This window comes from Hyperolius riggenbachi, chromosome 9, assembly GCF_040937935.1.
Source record: "Hyperolius riggenbachi isolate aHypRig1 chromosome 9, aHypRig1.pri, whole genome shotgun sequence".
NCBI classification, from domain to species: domain Eukaryota; kingdom Metazoa; phylum Chordata; class Amphibia; order Anura; family Hyperoliidae; genus Hyperolius; species Hyperolius riggenbachi.
In genome coordinates, this window is record NC_090654.1 from 7,707,406 (window position 1) to 7,728,063 (window position 20,658).

The window sequence follows — 20,658 nt, forward strand, 5'->3', positions numbered from 1 at the left end:
GGATCTTATCAATCGAGCCGCATCAGCAGCTCGATTGATAAGAAACATCAGCACGTGTAGACCAGGCTTAAGGTCCCACAGTTGACAGTTCATATCAGAGCACAAACCAAGCATGAAGTCAAAGAATAGTCTGTAGACCTCTGAGACAGGATTGTCTCAAGGCACAAATCTGAGGAAGGTTACAGAGACATTTCTGCTGCTTTGAGGGTTTCAATGAGCTCAGTGGCCTCCATCACCCGTAAGTGGCAGAAGTTTGAAACCACCAGGACTCTCCCTAGAGCTGGCCGTCCATCTAAACTGAGAAATTGGAAGAGAATGGCCTTAGTCAGGAAGGTGGCCAAGAACCTGATGGTCACTCTGACGCTAAGCGCACAGCCAAGATATCAAAGAAGTGGCTTCAGGACAACTCTGTGAATGTCCTTGAGTGGCCCAGCCAGAGCCAAGACTTGAATCTGATTGAACATCTCTGGAGAGATCTTAAAATGGCTGCGCACTGACTCCAACCTGATGGAGCTTGAGAGGTGCTGCAAAGAGGAATGGGCGAAACTTGCCAAGGATAGGTGTGCCAAGCTTGTGGCATCATATTCAAAAAGACTTGGGGCAGGTCGGGAGACTTTACTTTTGGCAGGTTTTTACAAAACATTTTGCCAAGATGTAATTTCACTTTAAAAGGCACTCAGGAACATGCAGAGTTCTCGCTTTAGATTCATTGAATGGTTTGTTACCTCACGGTAGGACTTCAGGGATCCAGGAACTTCATAATAAACAGTCACCGATCCGGAGTCCACAGCTAAGGCAGCGCCGGTCGTAGGGTCAATCCGCAGAACTGCGCTGGAGGAGGAGCTCCAAGTTCCAGCCGCACCTGCGGATACAGAAGTCAGACCAATGAGGAGAAAATATACCTTCCACATATGCAGCTGCAGGGCTCTATGCTGTGAGGCAGCAGCTATTCCCCCCTCCCCCCGCAGCCATCACCTTTCCTTCTACACTGCAATACTGGCGGGAAACTCGCCGGTACAAGAAACGCACAAATTCTGACCAGGATGTAGAGAATATTGAGAGATACTATTGAGGAAGCTGAGATGAAGCAATAAATCGGTCTGGTAATGATGGACCAATCACATGCCGAGTTACGGACTACAAGCTGTCCCTGGAATAAGACTGTCTGACTTGCGGAGGACTTGAAGGTGCAGACTGGGAGAGGCGGGGCAGTAGAAGATAAGGGCGGAGCTATGCTTTGTGCCGTCAGCCAATAGTATCTGCGTTGGTAATGGAAACTGACGCTGAGAGAGCAAAGAGGGGCTCCTCACATGGTGCTGCGTAGGGCAGTTTGCTGGTAATTATTTACTGTACAGAGTCCTGGGTAAACAGCAGGGGCGTAGCAATAGTCCCTTGGAGTAGAGGGGGCCCGGGTGGTACTTAATGTATTCACTAACTTTCTTGTGTTCCTCTACCCTGTGATTTTATCTAAGTGCCCATGGACTCTATGCAGTGTAGCTCACATGATAATGCAAATCTCCTAGTTAGCTCATATCCACAGGGTAGAGGCATGTGGCATTTCTCAAGAATGCCTATATTTTATGGTCCCATGAAAGTTTTGCTATGGGGCCCCGTAATGTCTAGCTATGCCACTGTAAACAGCATAAAGGAGGCAGAGAGGGCAAAAACACAAAAGGCACAAGGAGTACGGGAGACGGAGGGGATGACGGAGCAGAGTGGAAGGGGCGTCACGTGGCGAGTGGAAGGACAGCTTATAATGAAAACCGGTCAGCTGGACTAGTGCTGCCTAGTGCAACCCTGCTCTATAACTCCCACCCCCAGGGGGACTCCATAAATCAACCAGTGACCTACACCCAACCAGGCTAGTCAATACACAGACAGTCTATGGGCTAATTCACACTGCAAATCTTAATTGCAACTGCCTAGAATTTTTTTGGGGTGATTGCACTTTGCAATTCAATTCAAGCAACGCATCAGAAATGCTCAAAAAATAAAATGCTGCATGCAAAAAGTTTGCGATTACGACTCGCAGCGATGCAGTGAGACAACTCACAAAGGGGTGAAGTAAAATTGATAGTGTGTGTAACAAAATGGCCGCCTGTAAGCCAAATGACATACTTCCTTTATATCGTACATTTTGTCAACATAACACTTTCTACAACTCACAGGAATGGAGTGTGCTGCTGGGGACTGGTTTTGCTGTCTTGGAGATAAAACACAACACAGCATATGTAACAAATCAGATGACCTTGAGTTACAACGGGCTATTGTCAATAACAGATCTATGAAGCAATTCACAACTAAGAAGCTTACCTACTTAGATATTCATAAATATTCTTGAATTCATGTATGCATTTTTGTGTCATCCATTAGTTAGTTAGCTTATTTGTCTGGACCCAGTCAGGGTCTAGGGAGGCAGACTACCGTAATTAGAATCTGTAATTCATTCCAAAGTGTATATCCGTCTGATCCAAGCCTTCCTTGGGCGGACATTGCTATTTCAGTGTATGTCTCCTGTACAGTAAATAAACGTATACTATACTTCCGAGACTGATTGGTGGAATCTCACAACAGGGTTACATTGACACAGCGCTTTACTGATCACCCAAATACTGAACCCCCCTGAAAAGCACCCCAGAATGAACTAGCCCTTATGTTTTTGGCAATTTGAGAACTGACCACCACTCACCTTTCTGACTGGCCACTGTGGTGGTAAAACAGATGACATCACCGACCACCACCTCTTGCTCCATGCTGGGGTAAATGCTGTGCTGGACAGGCAGAGGTATAAAGTCCGAGATTCCGGGGTTATCCACGTCCCACATGCTTAATATGGTGTAGCCGACGTTGACGGTACGCAGGACGAAAGTGTTGTTTGTGGCTCCTTTACTAATCTGTACAAAATCATCTCTGAAATCAAAGTGGAAAATCAACAAAACAGAATGAGCATCAAAATCAGGTTGCATCAAAATTATCATTGTAGAACGAGCACAAGTTTAGAACCTCCAAGTTCGGCTTTTATTACTCTGTCTGCTTGGGAGATATCCCTTCACTGCTTGTGGTGACGCTGGTAACAGGCAGTGTTCTCCCCAGAATTTTTTTCCAACCGAGTGGCATGAAATAGCAGCCAGGTGGCATGAAAAAGTAGCTGGGTGGGGCAATATGAGAGAATGCAGGCCCTGAGCTTCTCTGCACAACTCAGCTTACAGCATAGGAGGAGGTGAGCCAATGACAGCCGGGTGCTCACCAATATTAGCCGGGTGGAGCACCCGACTAAAAGAGCCTGGGTAGAACACTGACAGGAAGTGAATTAATCTTCCCCCCAATGCAGCACGTAGTGTTACTATCGAAGATTCATTCACTTCCTGCTGTGGCGCTGGTAATAGGAAGTGAATTAATCCACCCAGCATTAAGTGTTACTATTGAAGATAACCTTTCATTTCCTGTGGTGCCGCAAGGAACAGGAAGTGAAGTAATCATCCCTCCACACAGCGTCACTTCCTGCGTAATCTTCCCCCCCTTCAAGCATGAAGTGTTTCTATTGAAGATAACCCTTCACTTCCTGTGGTGTCGCCTATAACAGGAAGTGAATGAATCTCTCCCCCCCCCCCCCCCCTTTGCAGCATGAAGTTTTTCTATTGAAGATAAGCCTTCACTTCCTGTGGTGTCGCCTATAACAGGAAGTGAATGAATCTTCCATCCAGACAGCATGAATTTACTATTGAGGAGATTCATTCTCTTCCTGAAAGGTCAACAGCAACAGGATATAATCTGAATTTCTCTATGTGGAGAACAACAAAACTTACGGTCCTTATTTTTTCCCATTCCATCCATAAATATGAAAACAAGTTTGAGCCGAGCGCTTTCTCAAATGATTTCATAAAACAGGCTGTTCATACGCACCTCAGATGGTCTGTATGGTCTACCACCCCATCGTTCCAGCAAAGGGTTTAAAGGGAAGGTTCAAGCAAAATAAAAAAATGAGTTTCACTTACCTGGGGCTTCTACCAGCCCCATGCAGCCATCCTGTGCTCTCGTAGTCACTCACTGCTGCTCCAGTCCCCCGCTGGCTGCTTGCCGACCTCGGCGGGCCGCATTGCGTACATTTTTACGCATTCCTGCTGGTGCAGGAACATTAAAGAGGAACTGTAACGAGAAAACGGCCCCTGGGGGGTACTCACCTCGGGTGGGGGAAGCCTCAGGATCCTAATGAGGCTTCCCCTGCGTCCCTCGGGGGTCTCGCTGTAGCCCTCCGTACAGCGGTGACGCAATATTTACCTTCCTGGCTCCTGCGCAGGCGCTCTGATGGCTTTCGGCGCCGAAGTAGGCGGAAATACCCGATCTCCGTCGGGTCCGCTCTACTGCGCAGGCGCCGGAAACTTGCGCCTGCGCAGTAGAGCGGACCCGACGGAGATCGGGTATTTCCGTCTATTTCCGTGCCGAAAGTCGCCACAGCGCCCCCGCTGGAGCCAGCAAAGGTAAATATTGAACTGACAGTCGGCACAGTCGCCGGCTGTTCGGAGGGCTGCGGCGAGACCCCCGTGGGACAGAGGACGGCGTGGGAAGCCTCATTAGGATCCGGAGGCTTCCCCCACCCGAGGTGAGTACCCCCCAGGGGATGTTTTTCATGTTACAGAGTCTCTTTAACACATACATTTTTACGCGTTACTGGTTCAATGCGTACATTTTTATTGTGAGAGGGATACGGAGGCTGCCATGTTTATTTCCTTTTAAACAATACCAGTTGCCTGACAGTCCTGCTAGTATGTTTGGCTGCAGTCGTGTCTGAATAACACCAGATACAAGCATGCAGCTTATCTGTCAGGTCTGACAATAATGTCAGAAACACCCGATACACTGCATGCTTGTTCAGGGTCTATGGCTAATAGTATTAGAGGCAGAGGATCAGCAGGACAGCCAGGGAACTTGTATTGCTTAAAAGGAAATAAACATGGCAGCCTCCATATACCTCTCTCCAATTGTCCTTTAATATTCGACTCAACACAGTCAAATAAGTTCCTTGCGGCCACATTCCCGGCTTTGGACAGGCCCATGCAGACTGGGCATGTGTCAGTAAGTCTGTGCATGAAACGTAGAACAAAGATTCTTGTGCACAGCCTTTTCCCTCCATCTACAAGGGTTTTATTTTACTGGACATGCACGGACCTTACGCTCACACGCCCAATCAGTCTGTCCATGGCCAGAAGAAGCACAAGTTCAGAGGACCTTTCCCTGGAGGTGGCGTGTCAGACGATCAGGGGAGCCTCTGGACAACGCTGAGGCTTCACACTACCGAGGTAAGTATCTTTATTTTTACCACGTTTTACAGTTATCTCCAGCCTTTTAGTGGATGTACACAACCCATATACCATCAGCATTTAAAAAGACCCCAAGGTGAGAGGGATATGGAGGCTGCAATATTTTTTTCCTTTTACACAATACCAGTTGCCTGGCAGTCCTGCTGATCTATTTGGCTGCAGTAGTATCTGAATCACACCAGAAACAAGCATGCAGCTAATCTTGTCAGATCTGACAATGCCAGAAACACTTGATCTGCTGCATGCTTGTTTAGGGGGCTATGGTTGAAAGTATTAAAGACAGGATCAGCAGGGCTGCCAGGCAACTGGTATTGCTTAAAAGGAAATAAATATGGCAGCCTCCGTATTATTCTCACCACGGGTTCCCTTTAAGGATCTGAGGGACTCTGAAAAGGGCCAAATTGCATGGTCTAAATAACCAAATCAGAACACCCCCAAAATTATCTCACAAGTTTCATTTTAGTTCTATTTTACTTTGAAAGGATCTGCTGGTGCCACAGGACACCATCACAGGTCTTGTGGAGTCCAGGCCTGACCACCAGGGGGAGCTGCACTATATTATAGGCTGATAGTGTATTATATGTATTATAGATATATAGCCAGATACCACAGGACACCTTCACAGGTCTTGTGGAGTCCAGGCCTGACCACCAGGGGGAGCTGCACTATATTATAGGCTGATGACGTATTATATGTACTATAGATATATAGTCAGATACCACAGGGCACCTTCACAGGTCTTGTGGGGTCCAGGCCTGACCACCAGGGGGAGCTGCACTATATTATAGGCTGATAGTGTATTATATGTATTATAGATATATAGTCAGATACCACAGGACACCTTCACAGGTCTTGTGGAGTCCAGGCCTGACCACCAGGGGGAGCTGCACTATATTATAGGCTGATAGTGTATTATATGTATTATAGATATATAGTCAGATACCACAGGACACCTTCACAGGTCTTGTGGAGTCCAGGCCTGACCACCAGGGGGAGCTGCACTATATTATAGGCTGATAGTGTATTATATGTATTATAGATATATAGCCAGATACCACAGGACACCTTCACAGGTCTTGTGGAGTCCAGGCCTGACCACCAGGGGGAGCTGCACTATATTATAGGCTGATGACGTATTATATGTACTATAGATATATAGTCAGATACCACAGGGCACCTTCACAGGTCTTGTGGGGTCCAGGCCTGACCACCAGGGGGAGCTGCACTATATTATAGGCTGATAGTGTATTATATGTATTATAGATATATAGTCAGATACCACAGGACACCTTCACAGGTCTTGTGGAGTCCAGGCCTGACCACCAGGGGGAGCTGCACTATATTATAGGCTGATAGTGTATTATATGTATTATAGATATATAGTCAGATACCACAGGACACCTTCACAGGTCTTGTGGAGTCCAGGCCTGACCACCAGGGGGAGCTGCACTATATTGTAGGCTGATAGTGTATTATATGTATTATAGATATATAGTCAGATACCACAGGACACCATCACAGGTCTTGTGGAGTCCAGGCCTGACCACCAGGGGGAGCTGCACTATATTATTGGCTGATGGTGTATTATATGTATTATAGATATATAGTCAGACACCACAGGACACCTTCACAGGTCTTGTGGAGTCCAGGCCTGACCACCAGGGGGAGCTGAACTATATTATAGGCTGATGACGTATTATACGTACTATAGATATATAGTCAGATACCACAGGACACCTTCACAGGTCTTGTGGAGTCCAGGCCTGACCAATAGGGGGAGCTGCACTATATTATAGGCTGATAGTGTATTCTATGTATTATAGATATATAGTCAGACACCACAGGACACCTTCACAGGTCTTGTGGAGTCCAGGCCTGACCACCAGGGGGAGCTGCACTGTATTATAGGCTGATAGTGTATTACCCAGATATAGTCACATACCACAATTCACCTTCACAGGTCTGGACAGGTTGTACTAGGAGGGAGGAGGGGAGAATTACTAAATATTAGTCAGGGCATTGTGAGGTTTTGATTGGTCAGTGAAGACGATACAAAGGATCTGCTGTTAGCAATATAAAGAAATTAAAAATAAGAAGCAAATGAGGACAATGCCATCAGCGGCTCTGCACTGTAAGTAAACAGGAAGCACAGCGATAGAATTCCTGCCGCAGAACTTCCTTGTTTTTATGTTACTTGCGTTCTAAACTGAATCACGCACCTGTTCACCGCAAAGCTGAGCGCAGAGTTCTGAGCATGGAAAACGTCACCCGTGTTGTCATGGAAATGTGCAGAGAAGTGCAGAGTGACTCCCAGCGGGATGGAGGACAGCGCATGATTGTCTTCTGTGTGAAGGACGGGACTCGTGACGATGCGCAGATAGGAGATCGGGGAGACCTGCAAATACAAGACAGAACGATACAGGAATTCACCTCCACCGAGAACCAATCATCATGCAAGATTATTCCATGCATCTGCCCGCACTGTCTGATGTGTACCTGGGTCCCACATAAACCAACTGTTACAACAAATCTTGTGCAAAACAAACCGAGAATAAATACTGGGGTTGATTCACTATAACAAATAGCGTGCCTTAGCTGAGATAGCGTGCCTTATCATACGTAACACGCCTTACCAGAGTTAACATGCCTTATCAGAGTAGCATAGCGAGGGCTACGAACTTATGCCTGCTAATTGGCAATGACGAGAGCTCCACTCGTCCTGCCCTGAGCCCCTGCGGGTCCAATCACTTTAAAGGACATTATCCTCGCACTTTGATTGGCCCAATAGGCTGCCTTTCAAGTTTCCTGTCAAGTGACAGGCAGCCTATTGGGCCAATCAAAGTGCGGGGACAGACTGTATTCGGATTGTGAAACAAATGAAAGTGAGATACCTTAACGGAGACGATAATGGTTTGGTTTATCCCGAAAGGCTCCAGAGAATTGATCTCCAGGGTGGAGATGCCGGTGAAGGAACCGGATGTCAGCAGGCCGTTATCATCCACGTGTACGACGGGCGACTTCTCCGCCCCTGGCAGCATCCGGAAACTTACGGTGGCTGCCCGATCCCTGCAATCATAATGCGTCACTGTGAGCGGAATACACCAATAACTCACACGGGAAACTTACGGGTGTAATTACCGTATATACGCGAGTATAAGCCGAATTTTGGGGCCCAAAAAAGTGGCCCAAAAGTGGGGGTCTCAGCTTATACTCGAGTCATATATAATTTACTGTGACCCCCCTCTGAATGCCCTCTCCCCGCGCCAATGGCACAGCGGAGGAATGTGGGGACAGCAGTAACAGCTGTGCGCGCTTTGTAACGTGCAGCCGCCGCCCTCCGTGATAGAGCGCATGCTAATTTGCACGGTGAGGGGATGCCTTCACTTGCTGCTCTCACCTCTATCTGGGCTGCATTCCACTGTTCCTTTACTTTCTGTAGCTCTTCTGCCCCCTTGTAACGGTCTCTCTCGAGCGCTGTCAACAGCACGGAGCTCCGGTCTCGTCGGGACACGCATGCGCTCTATCACAGAGGTGGGAAACGGCACAAAGCGCACACAGCTGTTACTGCTGCCCCCATACTGCTCCCCTGTACCATTGGCACGGGGAGAGGGCACTCAGAGGGATCAATACAGTTAAAAGGACATGAGTCTAATCCAAACATCCAGGCAAGTACAAATGGATCTATAACATCATTAAACAAGCCTTTAAATATTACATACGATGCCTACATGTCACCTATAGCTTTCTAAACTTTATGATGTTTAAATGAAGGCCCTGATTGAATATAAATAGTATTAACACCTGCACAGTATACTGAACAATTTCATAAAAGGTTTTCAATATTGTCTTAGTGGGTTTTAAAGACAGGCTTATAATAGATATTAGGGTCAGTAGCTGGTATATTTCCCCCCCTCGGCTTATACACGAGTGAATCATTTTCCCCAGGTTTTTTATGGAAAGGTTGGGGGTCGGCTTATACTAGAGTATACACGGAACTATGGCCTCACGTGTCGGTGACGCATTCGGTAAGTAGTAATAGCCTGGTTATGTACTGCATTTGGCATTTTAGATCCTCCCTCCCCCCCAAGTTCACTGAGATTTCAACGGATGCGGTGATAGTTTGGTAATTTACAGAAAACATAGCAATCACCACCCGCAGTAGCGCACAAATATACACAGGACAGCGCCCGGAATAATGTGCGTAGATATTTCACATACAGTACTAAGGGACCACTGTCGTGAAAATCCTTACATTTAAAATACATGTAAGCACATAAAAATAAGAAGGTTTCTTCCTGAGTAAAATAAGCTATACATTACTGTTCTCCTATGTTGCTGTCACTTACAGTAGGTGGTAGAAATCTGACAGAAGCAACAGGTTTTGGGCTAGTCCATCTTTCCATAGGGTAAAATACAAATACGCTGGCCAGCCTCCCTGCTCGCTGCACACTATTTTGGCAGTTGGATGAAGCAACTGCCATTTACTAAGTGCTTTTGTAAATAAAGAAAACCATGAGAACTACCCATGAGGAGATGGGCTAGTTGAAAACCTGTCGGTTCTGTCAGATTTCTACTTACTATAAGTGACAGCAACATAGGAGAAAAGTAATTTATGGCTCATTTCATGCTGGAAGAAATGCACTTATATGTATATGTTTATACACTGTATATTTTAAATTTTATGATTTTTGCAACAAATCAGGTGTCGTCAGTACGTTACCGGTTAGTCTGCAGCCTCAGGTTGGAGTTGGGAGACATTAATATCTGTCCAGCATCTACACCCGGGTTTATTAACTGCAGCCGCTCAAATACCTGAGACAGACAAAGAGAGGAAAAGAGATTGTCAAATCAGAGAATAAAAATAAAAATGAATAATTATCAGGATTAATGCCAACGAGATGGAGGGAAAGCAGCCCCCCTCCCATATTAGCTATAAGATGAAGTCTTACCCGAGGCAGAAAAAATGTGATATTAAAGAACAACTGAAGCGAGAGGGATACGGAGGCTGCCATATTTATTCCCTTTTACACAATGCAGATTGCCTGGCTGTCCTGCTAATCCTCTGCCTCTGATACATTTAGCCACAGCCCCTGAACAAGCATGAGGATCAGTTGCTCTGACTGAAGTGTGACTGGATTAGTTCAGGGTTCCCCCCAGGCTCTTTTAGCCGGGTGCTCCACCCGACTAGTTTTGGTGAACACCCGGCTGTCATCGGCTAACCTCCTCCTATGTCTTAGGCAGAATTGTGCAGAGAAGCGCCGGTCCAGCATTCTCTCATCTCGCCCCACCTGGCTACTTTTTCATGCCACCCAGCTGGAAAAAAAAATTCTGGGGAGACTGTAGCTGCACGCTTGTTTCAGGTGTGCGATTCAGACACTACTGGAGCCAAAGAGATCAGCAGGACAGCCAGGGAACTGGTATTGTTTAATAGGAAATAAATATGTCCGCCTCCATATCCCGCTCTCCTCTGGTTCCCTTTGAAGCTGTACAAGAGCTGATCACTGACTGGGGAGAGAATATAAGCAGCATGAGGTTGGGTGACTGAAACGGTTCCTGGGGTCACACGTTACCTGGATCTGGATCTCGTCTGACAGTTCCCGCGCTCCGCCATAGAACTGCGCGGCCAGCGGCTCAGTGACTACCACCGTCACCTTCAGTCCCGTCTTCCCTCTCATTTTGGCGTAAACATTCATGGCGAAGTTATACTGGGCAGGAAGCTCCACAGACGCCTGGAGAGAGAGGGAATATTGTGAATCTATACAGAACCGCCAACAGACAAGACACGCCCCCAGAAGGGGCGGATACAAGTTACTGCGCACTGAGAACAGGAAAACATTCATGGTGAAGTTATACTGGGCAGGAAGCTCCACAGACGCCTGGAGAGAGAGGGAATAATGTGACTCTATACAGAACCGCCAACAGACAAGACACGCCCCAGAAGGGGCGGATACAAGTTACTGCGCACTGAGAACAGGAAAACATTCATGGTGAAGTTATACTGGGCAGGAAGCTCCACAGACGCCTGGAGAGGGAATAATGTGACTATACAGAACCGCCAACAGGCAAGACACGCCCCCCCCAGAAGGGGCAGATACAAGTCACTGTGCACTGAGAACAGGAAAACATTCATGGTGAAGTTATACTGGGCAGGAAGCTCCACAGATGCCTGGAGATAGGGGGGGAATAATGTGAATCTATACAGAACCGCCAACAGACAAGACACGCCCCCCAGAAGGGGCGGATACAAGTCACTGCGCACTGAGAACAGGAAAACATTCATGGTGAAGTTATACTGGGCAGGAAGCTCCACAGACGCCTGGAGATAGGGGGGAATAATGTGAATCTATACAGAACCGCCAACAGACAAGACACACCCCCAGAAGGGGCGAATACAAGTTACTGCGCACTGAGAACAGGAAAACATTCATGGCGAAGTTATACTGGGCAGGAAGCTCCACAGACGCCTGGAGAGGGAATAATGTGACTCTATACAGAACCGCCAACAGGCAAGACACGCCCCCCCCAGAAGGGGCGGATACAAGTCACTGCGCACTGAGAACAGGAAAACATTCATGGGGAAGTTATACTGGGCAGGAAGCTCCACAGACGCCTGGAGAGAGAGGGAATAATGTGACTCTATACAGAACCGCCAACAGACAAGACACGCCCCCAGAAGGGGCGGATACAAGTTACTGCCCACTGAGAACAGGAAAACATTAGATCAATGGAAGAGAGACAGTAGTAACTGCCGTTAAGAGGGATATGGGCCCAATATTTCAAACAATGGCATGCCAGATCTTTAGGAAACATTGGGGGCTCGTGAACACACACACACACACACACACACACACACACACACACACACACACACACACACACATACATACACACACACACACACACACACACATACACACACACACACACATACACACACACTATATAACCACAGACACAGACAGACACACACAAAACAATACTACCTCAGAGACACACGCTATATAACCACACCACACACACACACACAAACAACACACACACACACACACACACACATACACACACACACTATATAACCACAGACACAGACAGACACACACAAAACAATACTACCTCAGAGACACACGCTATATAACCACACCACACACACACACACAAACAACACACACACACACACACACACAACGCACAACACACACACACACACACAACGCACAACACACACGCACAACACACACGCACAACACACACGCACAACACACACGCACAACACACACGCACAACACACACGCACAACACACACGCACAACACACACGCACAACACACACGCACAACACACACACAACACACAATATTCTCACATGAGATGGTGCTTAATAGCCACGTTTAAAGGCAACCGAGCACCATTTTTAGCCCCCAGGGCATCTAAATAGCACATTTAATATGCATGCCAACAATGTGGGTCATTTATAAAAAAAAAAACTTCCATTCTACCTCTTCTTTTTACATTTAAAGGGAACCAGAGAGGAAGCACCCTTGTGTATTTTACCATATATATCAGTAAGAACATTAGAGAAAACACTTACCATGCTCTCTGTTTCCTCCTCACTGCTAAAAGTGTCTGTTAACAGCAGTCACAAGAATCTCAGACTGAGCAATTAAATCTGGCTTTGCTGGGAATGATTATAGCTGAGTCATTATAGCAAAGCCACAAGGGGGCAGGCTTGGGCTTGAAATAACACCACAGAATACATACTTAGCTATAATCTTTCTGTAGCAAAGCTAGACGGAGCAGCCTGACTTCTCAGTCGAGGATTCTTATCAGACGTGATAACAGTCAGATTACACAGAGAACAATGAAACAAAGGGCAGATTAGGTGTTTACTGTCATGTTCCCACTGATTTATAAGGTAAAATACAAGAGGGTGCTTCATCTCTGGTTCTCTTTAAAAGTTTAGCAGACCTTTATTACCCTACTTTGAGGCCTGACCGACTGCAGAAGTTTCAGGCAGAAAAGGACTAATGTACGGTAATTATTTTATTGCACACATTAGCAAAGAGCAAACAAAAGCTTTCATCAGCAGGGGGTGGAGAGATAAGACACTGTGCTTCAAAGAGATTACAGGAGCCACAGATTCTTCTTCTGCTGGATAAATAATGGTAGCTAGAAGGGGAGGGGGGACATGGCAGCTCCTATAGCTATTAGAAATCAGGAAAAAAAAGTGGTGCTTGGTTCCCTTTAATTCACCGAGTATTTAGCTTAAAAAGACTCTGAAATCTCAAAAAAAAAAAAAAAAAAAAAATCTTTTTATTCAACAAATATGTTTAAGATGATTACCCTAACTAAACATCCCGGCCGCAATACGCTAACTAAATCCCCCCAATCTCCCCGGGGGCAATCCGGGCAGCGCTTCCGTGTGAGGCAGAGCTATGAGCCGCAGCTCTGCCTCTCAGCGCGTCTGTCAGCAGCGGATCTCCGCCTCTGCCCCGCCCCTCACAGTCTTCCTTCACTTAGAGTGGCAGGGGAGAGGCGGAGATCCGCTGCTGACAGACGCGTGTGAGGCAGGACTGCAGCTCATAGCTCTGCCTCACACACCTGTCAGCCCGGATCTCCGCCTCTCCCCCGCCCCTTTCAGTCTTCCTTCACTGAGAGTGGCAGGGGAGAGGCGGAGATCCGCTGCTGACAGACGCGTGTGAGGCAGGACTGCAGCTCATAGCTCTGCCTCACACACCTGTCAGCCCTGATCTCCGCCTCTCCCCCGCCCCTCACAGTCTTCCTTCACTGAGAGGGGCGGGGGAGAGGCGGAGATCCGCTGCTGATAGACACGTGTGAGGCAGGACTGCAGCTCATAGCTCTGCCTCACACACCTGTCAGCCCTGATCTCCGCCTCTCCCCCGCCCCTCACAGTCTTCCTTCACTGAGAGGGGCGGGGGAGAGGCGGAGATCCGCTGCTGATAGACACGTGTGAGGCAGGACTGCAGCTCATAGCTCTGCCTCACACACCTGTCAGCCCGGATCACTGCCTCTGCCCCGCCCCTCACAGTCTTCCTTCACTGAGAGTGGCGGGGGAGAGGCGGAGATCCGCCGCTGACAGATGCGTGTGAGGCAGGGCTGCAGCTCATAGCTCTGCCTCACACGGAAGCGCACAGAGCAGCAAAATCCACCACCAAGTTGGGATTTTGGGGGGGTTTAAATAGATTACAGCGGCGGGAATGCGGCGGTTTAGTTAGGGCAAACATATTACACATATTCAACACATAAAAAAGAGATTTTTTTTTTGAGACTTCAGTGTCTCTTTAAAAGGGAGTTATACCATCAAAAATGTAATTCCAAAAAATTGTGCCCAAAAATATAATAGGTCCTTATATGTCTCCAAATTTTTTTTTTATTTTTTTTTTTTTAACATGGTCTCTATACCTTTGCTTAACTGTGCAGTGCCAGCCGGATTGTGGGAAGTTTTTTTGTTTTCAGTGACAAGCTTATCTCAGCATACAAATAACAGAAAGCTTCCCATTTTGAATAAGATAAGGATACTATGACCAGAAGGTAATTGAACCACCCTCCCTACGAAGAGTTTACACAGTGATGTAAGCCTGTTGTCTAGGTGATGTTTGCTGTGGGAGGGACAGTAAGCTGTGGCAGTAGGGAGGGAATATTGACACCGAGCTGGGTTGGAAAAAAGAAAGGGCAGAAGTGATGTCACTTTTGGCATCAGAGATAAACAGTAAAGATGGAAACCAGCAGAAATATGCTTTTCTTTTTTCATATCTTATTTCTCCTAAATCTTACAGTGAACGCTTAAAACACCAGGATAGGGAAGCTAAACTAGTAATGTCTTATTAGATTTTTTTTCAGTAAATATGAAGGTTTATTGCACTTATATGAAAAGAGAGCTGGTGCAAAAGTAAAGAATTATAGTAGAGCAACCAATCAGAATCCTTGTTTTCTGTACCAGCTGTAGCCTGATTGGTCACTGCAGGCCGGCACAGAACACTTGCACGGTACTCTGGGAGCAGTTTATGGTAAGGGGGGAGGGGAGGGGGGGGGGTGTCTGAGGGTGAGGATTCCACATCATACAGAAGAATAAACAGGGAGAGCCGCTCTGCTTACCTCACTGTGCCGGCTCTTCACCTCTATGAAGTCACGCTTCACCACCGACCAATGGAAAACCAGACCAGGAACTGCGTTACCAAACGAGAAAGGGGTGTGGCTGCTGGAGACTCCCATGACATACACCGGCATCTGATTGGGGGAGACAAGCAATGTGAGCTCATCCTCACCAAGTGCATCAGCGTTCCAAGAAAACAAAGTATGAGGAACATACAATAATGTAAATAACACTGCTACTGCTCACTTGGCACCCCCTAGTGGCTGCAGCTCTGGCCTAACACTGCTACTGCCTACTTGGCACCCCCTAGTGGCTGCAGCTCTGGCCAGACACTGCTACTGCCTACTTGGCACCCCCTAGTGGCTGCAGCTCTGGCCAGACACTGCTACTGCCTACTTGGCACCCCCTAGTGGCTGCAGCTCTGGCCTAACACTGCTACTGCCTATAGAGCGCCCCCTAGTGGCTGCAGCTCTGGCCTAACACTGCTACTGCCTATAGAGCGCCCCCTAGTGGCTGCAGCTCTGGCCTAACACTGCTACTGCCTACTTGGCACCCCCTAGTGGCTGCAGCTCTGGCCTAACACTGCTACTGCCTATAGAGCGCCCCCTAGTGGCTGCAGCTCTGGCCTAACACTGCTACTGCCTATAGAGCGCCCCCTAGTGGCTGCAGCTCTGGCCTAACACTGCTACTGCCTACTTGGCACCCCCTAGTGGCTGCAGCTCTGGCCAGACACTGCTACTGCCTACTTGGCACCCCCTAGTGGCTGCAGCTCTGGCCAGACACTGCTACTGCCTACTTGGCACCCCCTAGTGGCTGCAGCTCTGGCCTAACACTGCTACTGCCTACTTGGCACCCCCTAGTGGCTGCAGCTCTGGCCAGACACTGCTACTGCCTACTTGGCACCCCCTAGTGGCTGCAGCTCTGGCCTAACACTACTACTGCCTATAGAGCACCCCTAGTGGCTGCAGCTCTGCCCTAACACTACTACTGCCTATACAGCGCCCCCTAGTGGCTGCAGCTCTGGCCTAACACTGCTACTGCCTATAGAGCGCCCCCTAGTGGCTGCAGCTCTGGCCTAACACTGCTACTGCCTATAGAGCACCCCCTAGTGGCTGCAGCTCTGGCCTAACACTGCTACTGCCTATAGAGTGCCTCCTATTGGCTGCAGCTCTGGCCTAACACTGCTACTGCCTATAGAGCGCTCCCTAGTGGCTGCAGCTCTGGCCTAACATTGCTACTGCCTATAGAGCGCCCCCTAGTGGCTGCAGCTCTGGCCTAACACTGCTACTGCCTATAGAGCGCTCCCTAGTGGCTGCAGCTCTGGCCTAACATTGCTACTGCCTATAGAGCGCTCCCTAGCGGCTGCAGCTCTGGCCTAACACTGCTACTGCCTATAGAGCTCCCCCTAGTGGCTGCAGCTCTGGCACTTTGAGTCCTCCATGAGAAAAGCAAAATATAAATGCTCTGTGTCTTGTTTAAAGGCTTCCAGGAATTGGGGACAGCGAATTTGAACCCTTCGATCCCTCTATATCTTGCTGTGTGGCCTCTTCAGCTCCTCCCACATTAGGGCTGTTTTCTGCCATCAGCAGTTTGAGCTCTGATTCCGATCGCTAGAGCGTACAAAACAGACGGAAACCGTGTGGAATAGTTCCCATTTAGTGCAATGTGATCATGACTATCGCAAACGTCGGTCCTGCTCAAGTTTTAAAATATTTGCCGTGGAGTTTACAGCAAACACAGGTGAGCGACACCAGTTGAATCGCACCATAATAGTGTGCAGTTTTACTAGTGGGAAAACATAGCTTTCGTTATCAGCTGGATCAAGTGGATCACTATTCCTCTGCAACAACCGATAACATGCTAATAACTGAGCGGATGTAAACTGTATGCTAATCTCATGCAAATATATTGAGCTTGAAAAAAGCAACAATGAGAGGCAGCAGCTGTGGCAAACTGCATAAATTAGCATCAAGTCATAATTATCATCATCTCATTGACTGTCCCTTATAATTGGCAATAAGCAGAAAAATTAACAAGGTAACACTAACAACCAAATAGCCTGTAGAGGACTGGTTTAGAAATCCATTAGTTTTCACTATTTGCACTAGGCAGCAGGTATGATCTGAAACTTCAGGTATAGACTCACAAGAGCTCTGTGTTTCGTGAGCAGATCCCACTTCCTCAGGTACCAGACCATTAGGTGGTGTAACATTGTATGAGAGTGCCCAAGAGGTGCTGAAATGTGATTTTACACCCCCTGGTGGTGCGGTTATTACCCAAGGAAGTGGGAGGGATGTTTGTAATGTGCGTTTTACAGGCTTTCAATACAGTTTGGGTGTTTGAGGCAGCACAGTGGCGTAGCGGTTAGCATGCTCGCCTTGCAGCGCTGGGTCCCAGGTTTGAATCCTAGCCTGGGCACTATCTGCACAGAGCTTGTATGTTCTCCCCACTCTGGTTAGCGGTTTGTTTTTTCCTCCCATATCCGAAAAACATGCAAATAATTTAATTGGCTTCCCAATTGTCTCTAGACTATGATGCATACACTACACGATACATGCATAGACATAGGACTATGGTAGGGATTAGATTGTGAGCCCCTCTTAGGGACAGTTAGTGACATGACTATGTACTCTGTACAGCGCTGCGGAGGATGTTGGCGCTATATAAATACATTTTTATTTTTTGCAACAAGGGCTGGTTCAGATGGACGGCTATTGCCAATTGTCCCCGGCATTTAACGCTACAGATCTATTGCATTTTAAGTGAGAAGCATGAGAGCGTTCGTCTCACAGTGTTCACTAACGACTGAAATTTTTTGGTCAAGTTGCGTGGTTAACCGGTTTTTCCCCCAGATGTTACATGCAGCGCGGAGGAGTCAGTATTGTGTTTGCTGTACTTACCTAAGCCTCTAACTGTGACAATAAACAGCAATAAAGGCTTTTCTGGGCGGCAGGATTGAGCCACTGGGGGCCGTCCGTGTGAACTGGCCCTAAGGCCCGCTGCAAGGAGCAATCGGGTTTTGTGTAGCTTTTCTTGTGGCGTATTTCAGTGCGATTTCAGGAGATGAATATGTGCTTGTTAATGTAACTACAGTGCTTTGTATGGTGGTCACAATTAGCCCCTCCCCTCAGATGGTAAAATCGTTGCAAAATCGTTTTTTGTGCAATGGTCAAAAAGAGCAATTCTGCAGCGATTCTATACTTTGTATTGGAGCGCAAAGCTGCAAATGCTTGGATGATATTCAGACCAGGAATACCCTGAAGACAATCTCCTACCATCACCCCGGTGCCTGTACCCACCGGTGCCCTCCATACCTGCGTACCGCTCTTCATTCTGGTGATCGGAGCGTGGATCCGCACAGCTCTCAGCTGGATGACTTCAACCTCCACTTTATCCTAAAATGCAGGAAAACCGTTCAGCCAACTTTCCACGGCAAACTTACAACACTGTCTGAATGAGATATACACACAAACAATACTACCTCAGACACACACACACACACACACACTATATCGGAGCAGTGCTTTTCAGCGCTGCTAGATTTGGGCGCAGCCAGCGCCGCCATAGACCATAATGGAAATCAGTCTATAGCGGCGCTCAGTAAGTAACGTCGGCGCTGTCAGAAGACGGAGCCGAGGTTGCTTAAAAGACACAATAATTCGGCCTCCAGCAAGCGCTGGAAATTATTTCATTCCCCCACTATCCATAGCGGCCTGGAGGGGGAATAGTAATTAACACGGCCCGGACTTGTGCAGCAGCAGGATCAGCCATATACCGGCTGTATCCTGTGCCCAAGTCTACCGGCGCCGATTTCAAATGTACTCCACTATATAACCACAGACACACACAAACAATACAACCTCAGATACAGACACAGGCACACATACACCTACCTCAGAAACGCTCACACTCAAGACACAGACACACACACACACACAGACACAGACACACACAGACACACACACACACACACACACACACACACACACACACACACACTATACTAACACTGACACTCTACTACCTCAGGCACACACACACACACACACTATATTAACACAGAATACTACCTCAGACACACACACATACAGAAACACACACAAACACACACCTACCTCAGACACAGTCACCACTTTCCCAGATTCGGCATCCACCGCCTGGATGAGGCCAGTCACTGTCACGTTGCCGATCGCTGCTCCTTTCACCAATCCATTGCCGCTGACAGAAGCCACTTTCTCATCCGTGATGGAGAACATGATGTTTGATTGGGGCTGCGGCCCACCCTCAGACGTGACCTGGAATACATTTCAGTTATCTGAGCGTTCACGGATGTGTTTAAAAAAACCTTAAAAAGTGTACCTGATGCGACATGTGACATGAGGAGTTAGACGTGTATGTACAGTGCAAAACATATTAACCATTTCAGCCCGTGGTTATTTATTTCCATATAGACGAGAGGAATGTTCCCCTTTCAGCGCTCCTCCCTTTCATTCCCCAATAACTTTATCACTACTTATCACAACTAAATGATCTATACCTTGTTTTTTTCCGCCAGCTATTAGGCATTCTTTGGGTGGTACATTAAGAATTATTTTATTCTAAATGCATTTTAATGGGAATAATTAAGAAAAAAAAAATGGAAAAAATTATTTTGCTGTTTTCTGCATAATAGTTTTAAAATACCACATGCTGCCGTAATTAAAATCCACACATTTTATTTGCCCATCTGTCCCGGTTATTGCAACATTAAAATTATATCTCTAGTACAATGCATGGTGACAATATAAAGTAATTTTTTTTCAGTTTTACATCCATCGCTAATTTTTAGGACATACATTTATAATATGCACTCTTGACATATTAATTTTTTTTAATCCCTAAAGTCAGTAGGTGTAATTTTACTATTTGGCCGCAAGATGTCCCCGCTGAGCAAATCCCTATGTAGAGTACAAGTATGCTACATAGGAAACAATGTGTTGCTACACTAACTAGGGAAGTGACGCAGGCTTCAATGGAGATTAATGCATGGGAAATTTGTTCCCATTCATAAATCTAACGATCGGCGCAGGCGGACAAAAGTGCCATTTAAGAATAAACACTATTTTTGAACAAAAACTATTGACCCCTGCAGCCAATCCCCCCTGCTAGTAGCAACATCGCGATCACGGGCAATTGCCCGCACGATGGCGTGCAAACCCCCCAAACTGCAGGGACGTGACTAGTGCGTCCC

At 47.2% G+C, this 20,658-nt stretch overlaps 1 protein-coding gene across 1 annotated transcript in view; it reads right to left on the reverse strand.

Annotated features, from left to right (window-relative positions):
* NUP210 (nucleoporin 210) overlaps positions 1–20,658 on the reverse strand; it is a 187,836-nt gene that overhangs the window by 61,029 nt on the left and 106,149 nt on the right. The window contains exons 25-33 of the mRNA XM_068251846.1: positions 19,544–19,723; positions 18,743–18,823; positions 15,431–15,562; positions 10,889–11,047; positions 10,039–10,130; positions 8,210–8,384; positions 7,538–7,713; positions 2,690–2,910; positions 726–862 (exon numbers count right to left, since the gene is read on the reverse strand). Coding sequence (XP_068107947.1) covers positions 726–862; positions 2,690–2,910; positions 7,538–7,713; positions 8,210–8,384; positions 10,039–10,130; positions 10,889–11,047; positions 15,431–15,562; positions 18,743–18,823; positions 19,544–19,723 — 1,353 coding nt within the window. The remainder of the gene's footprint in view (positions 1–725; positions 863–2,689; positions 2,911–7,537; positions 7,714–8,209; positions 8,385–10,038; positions 10,131–10,888; positions 11,048–15,430; positions 15,563–18,742; positions 18,824–19,543; positions 19,724–20,658) is intronic.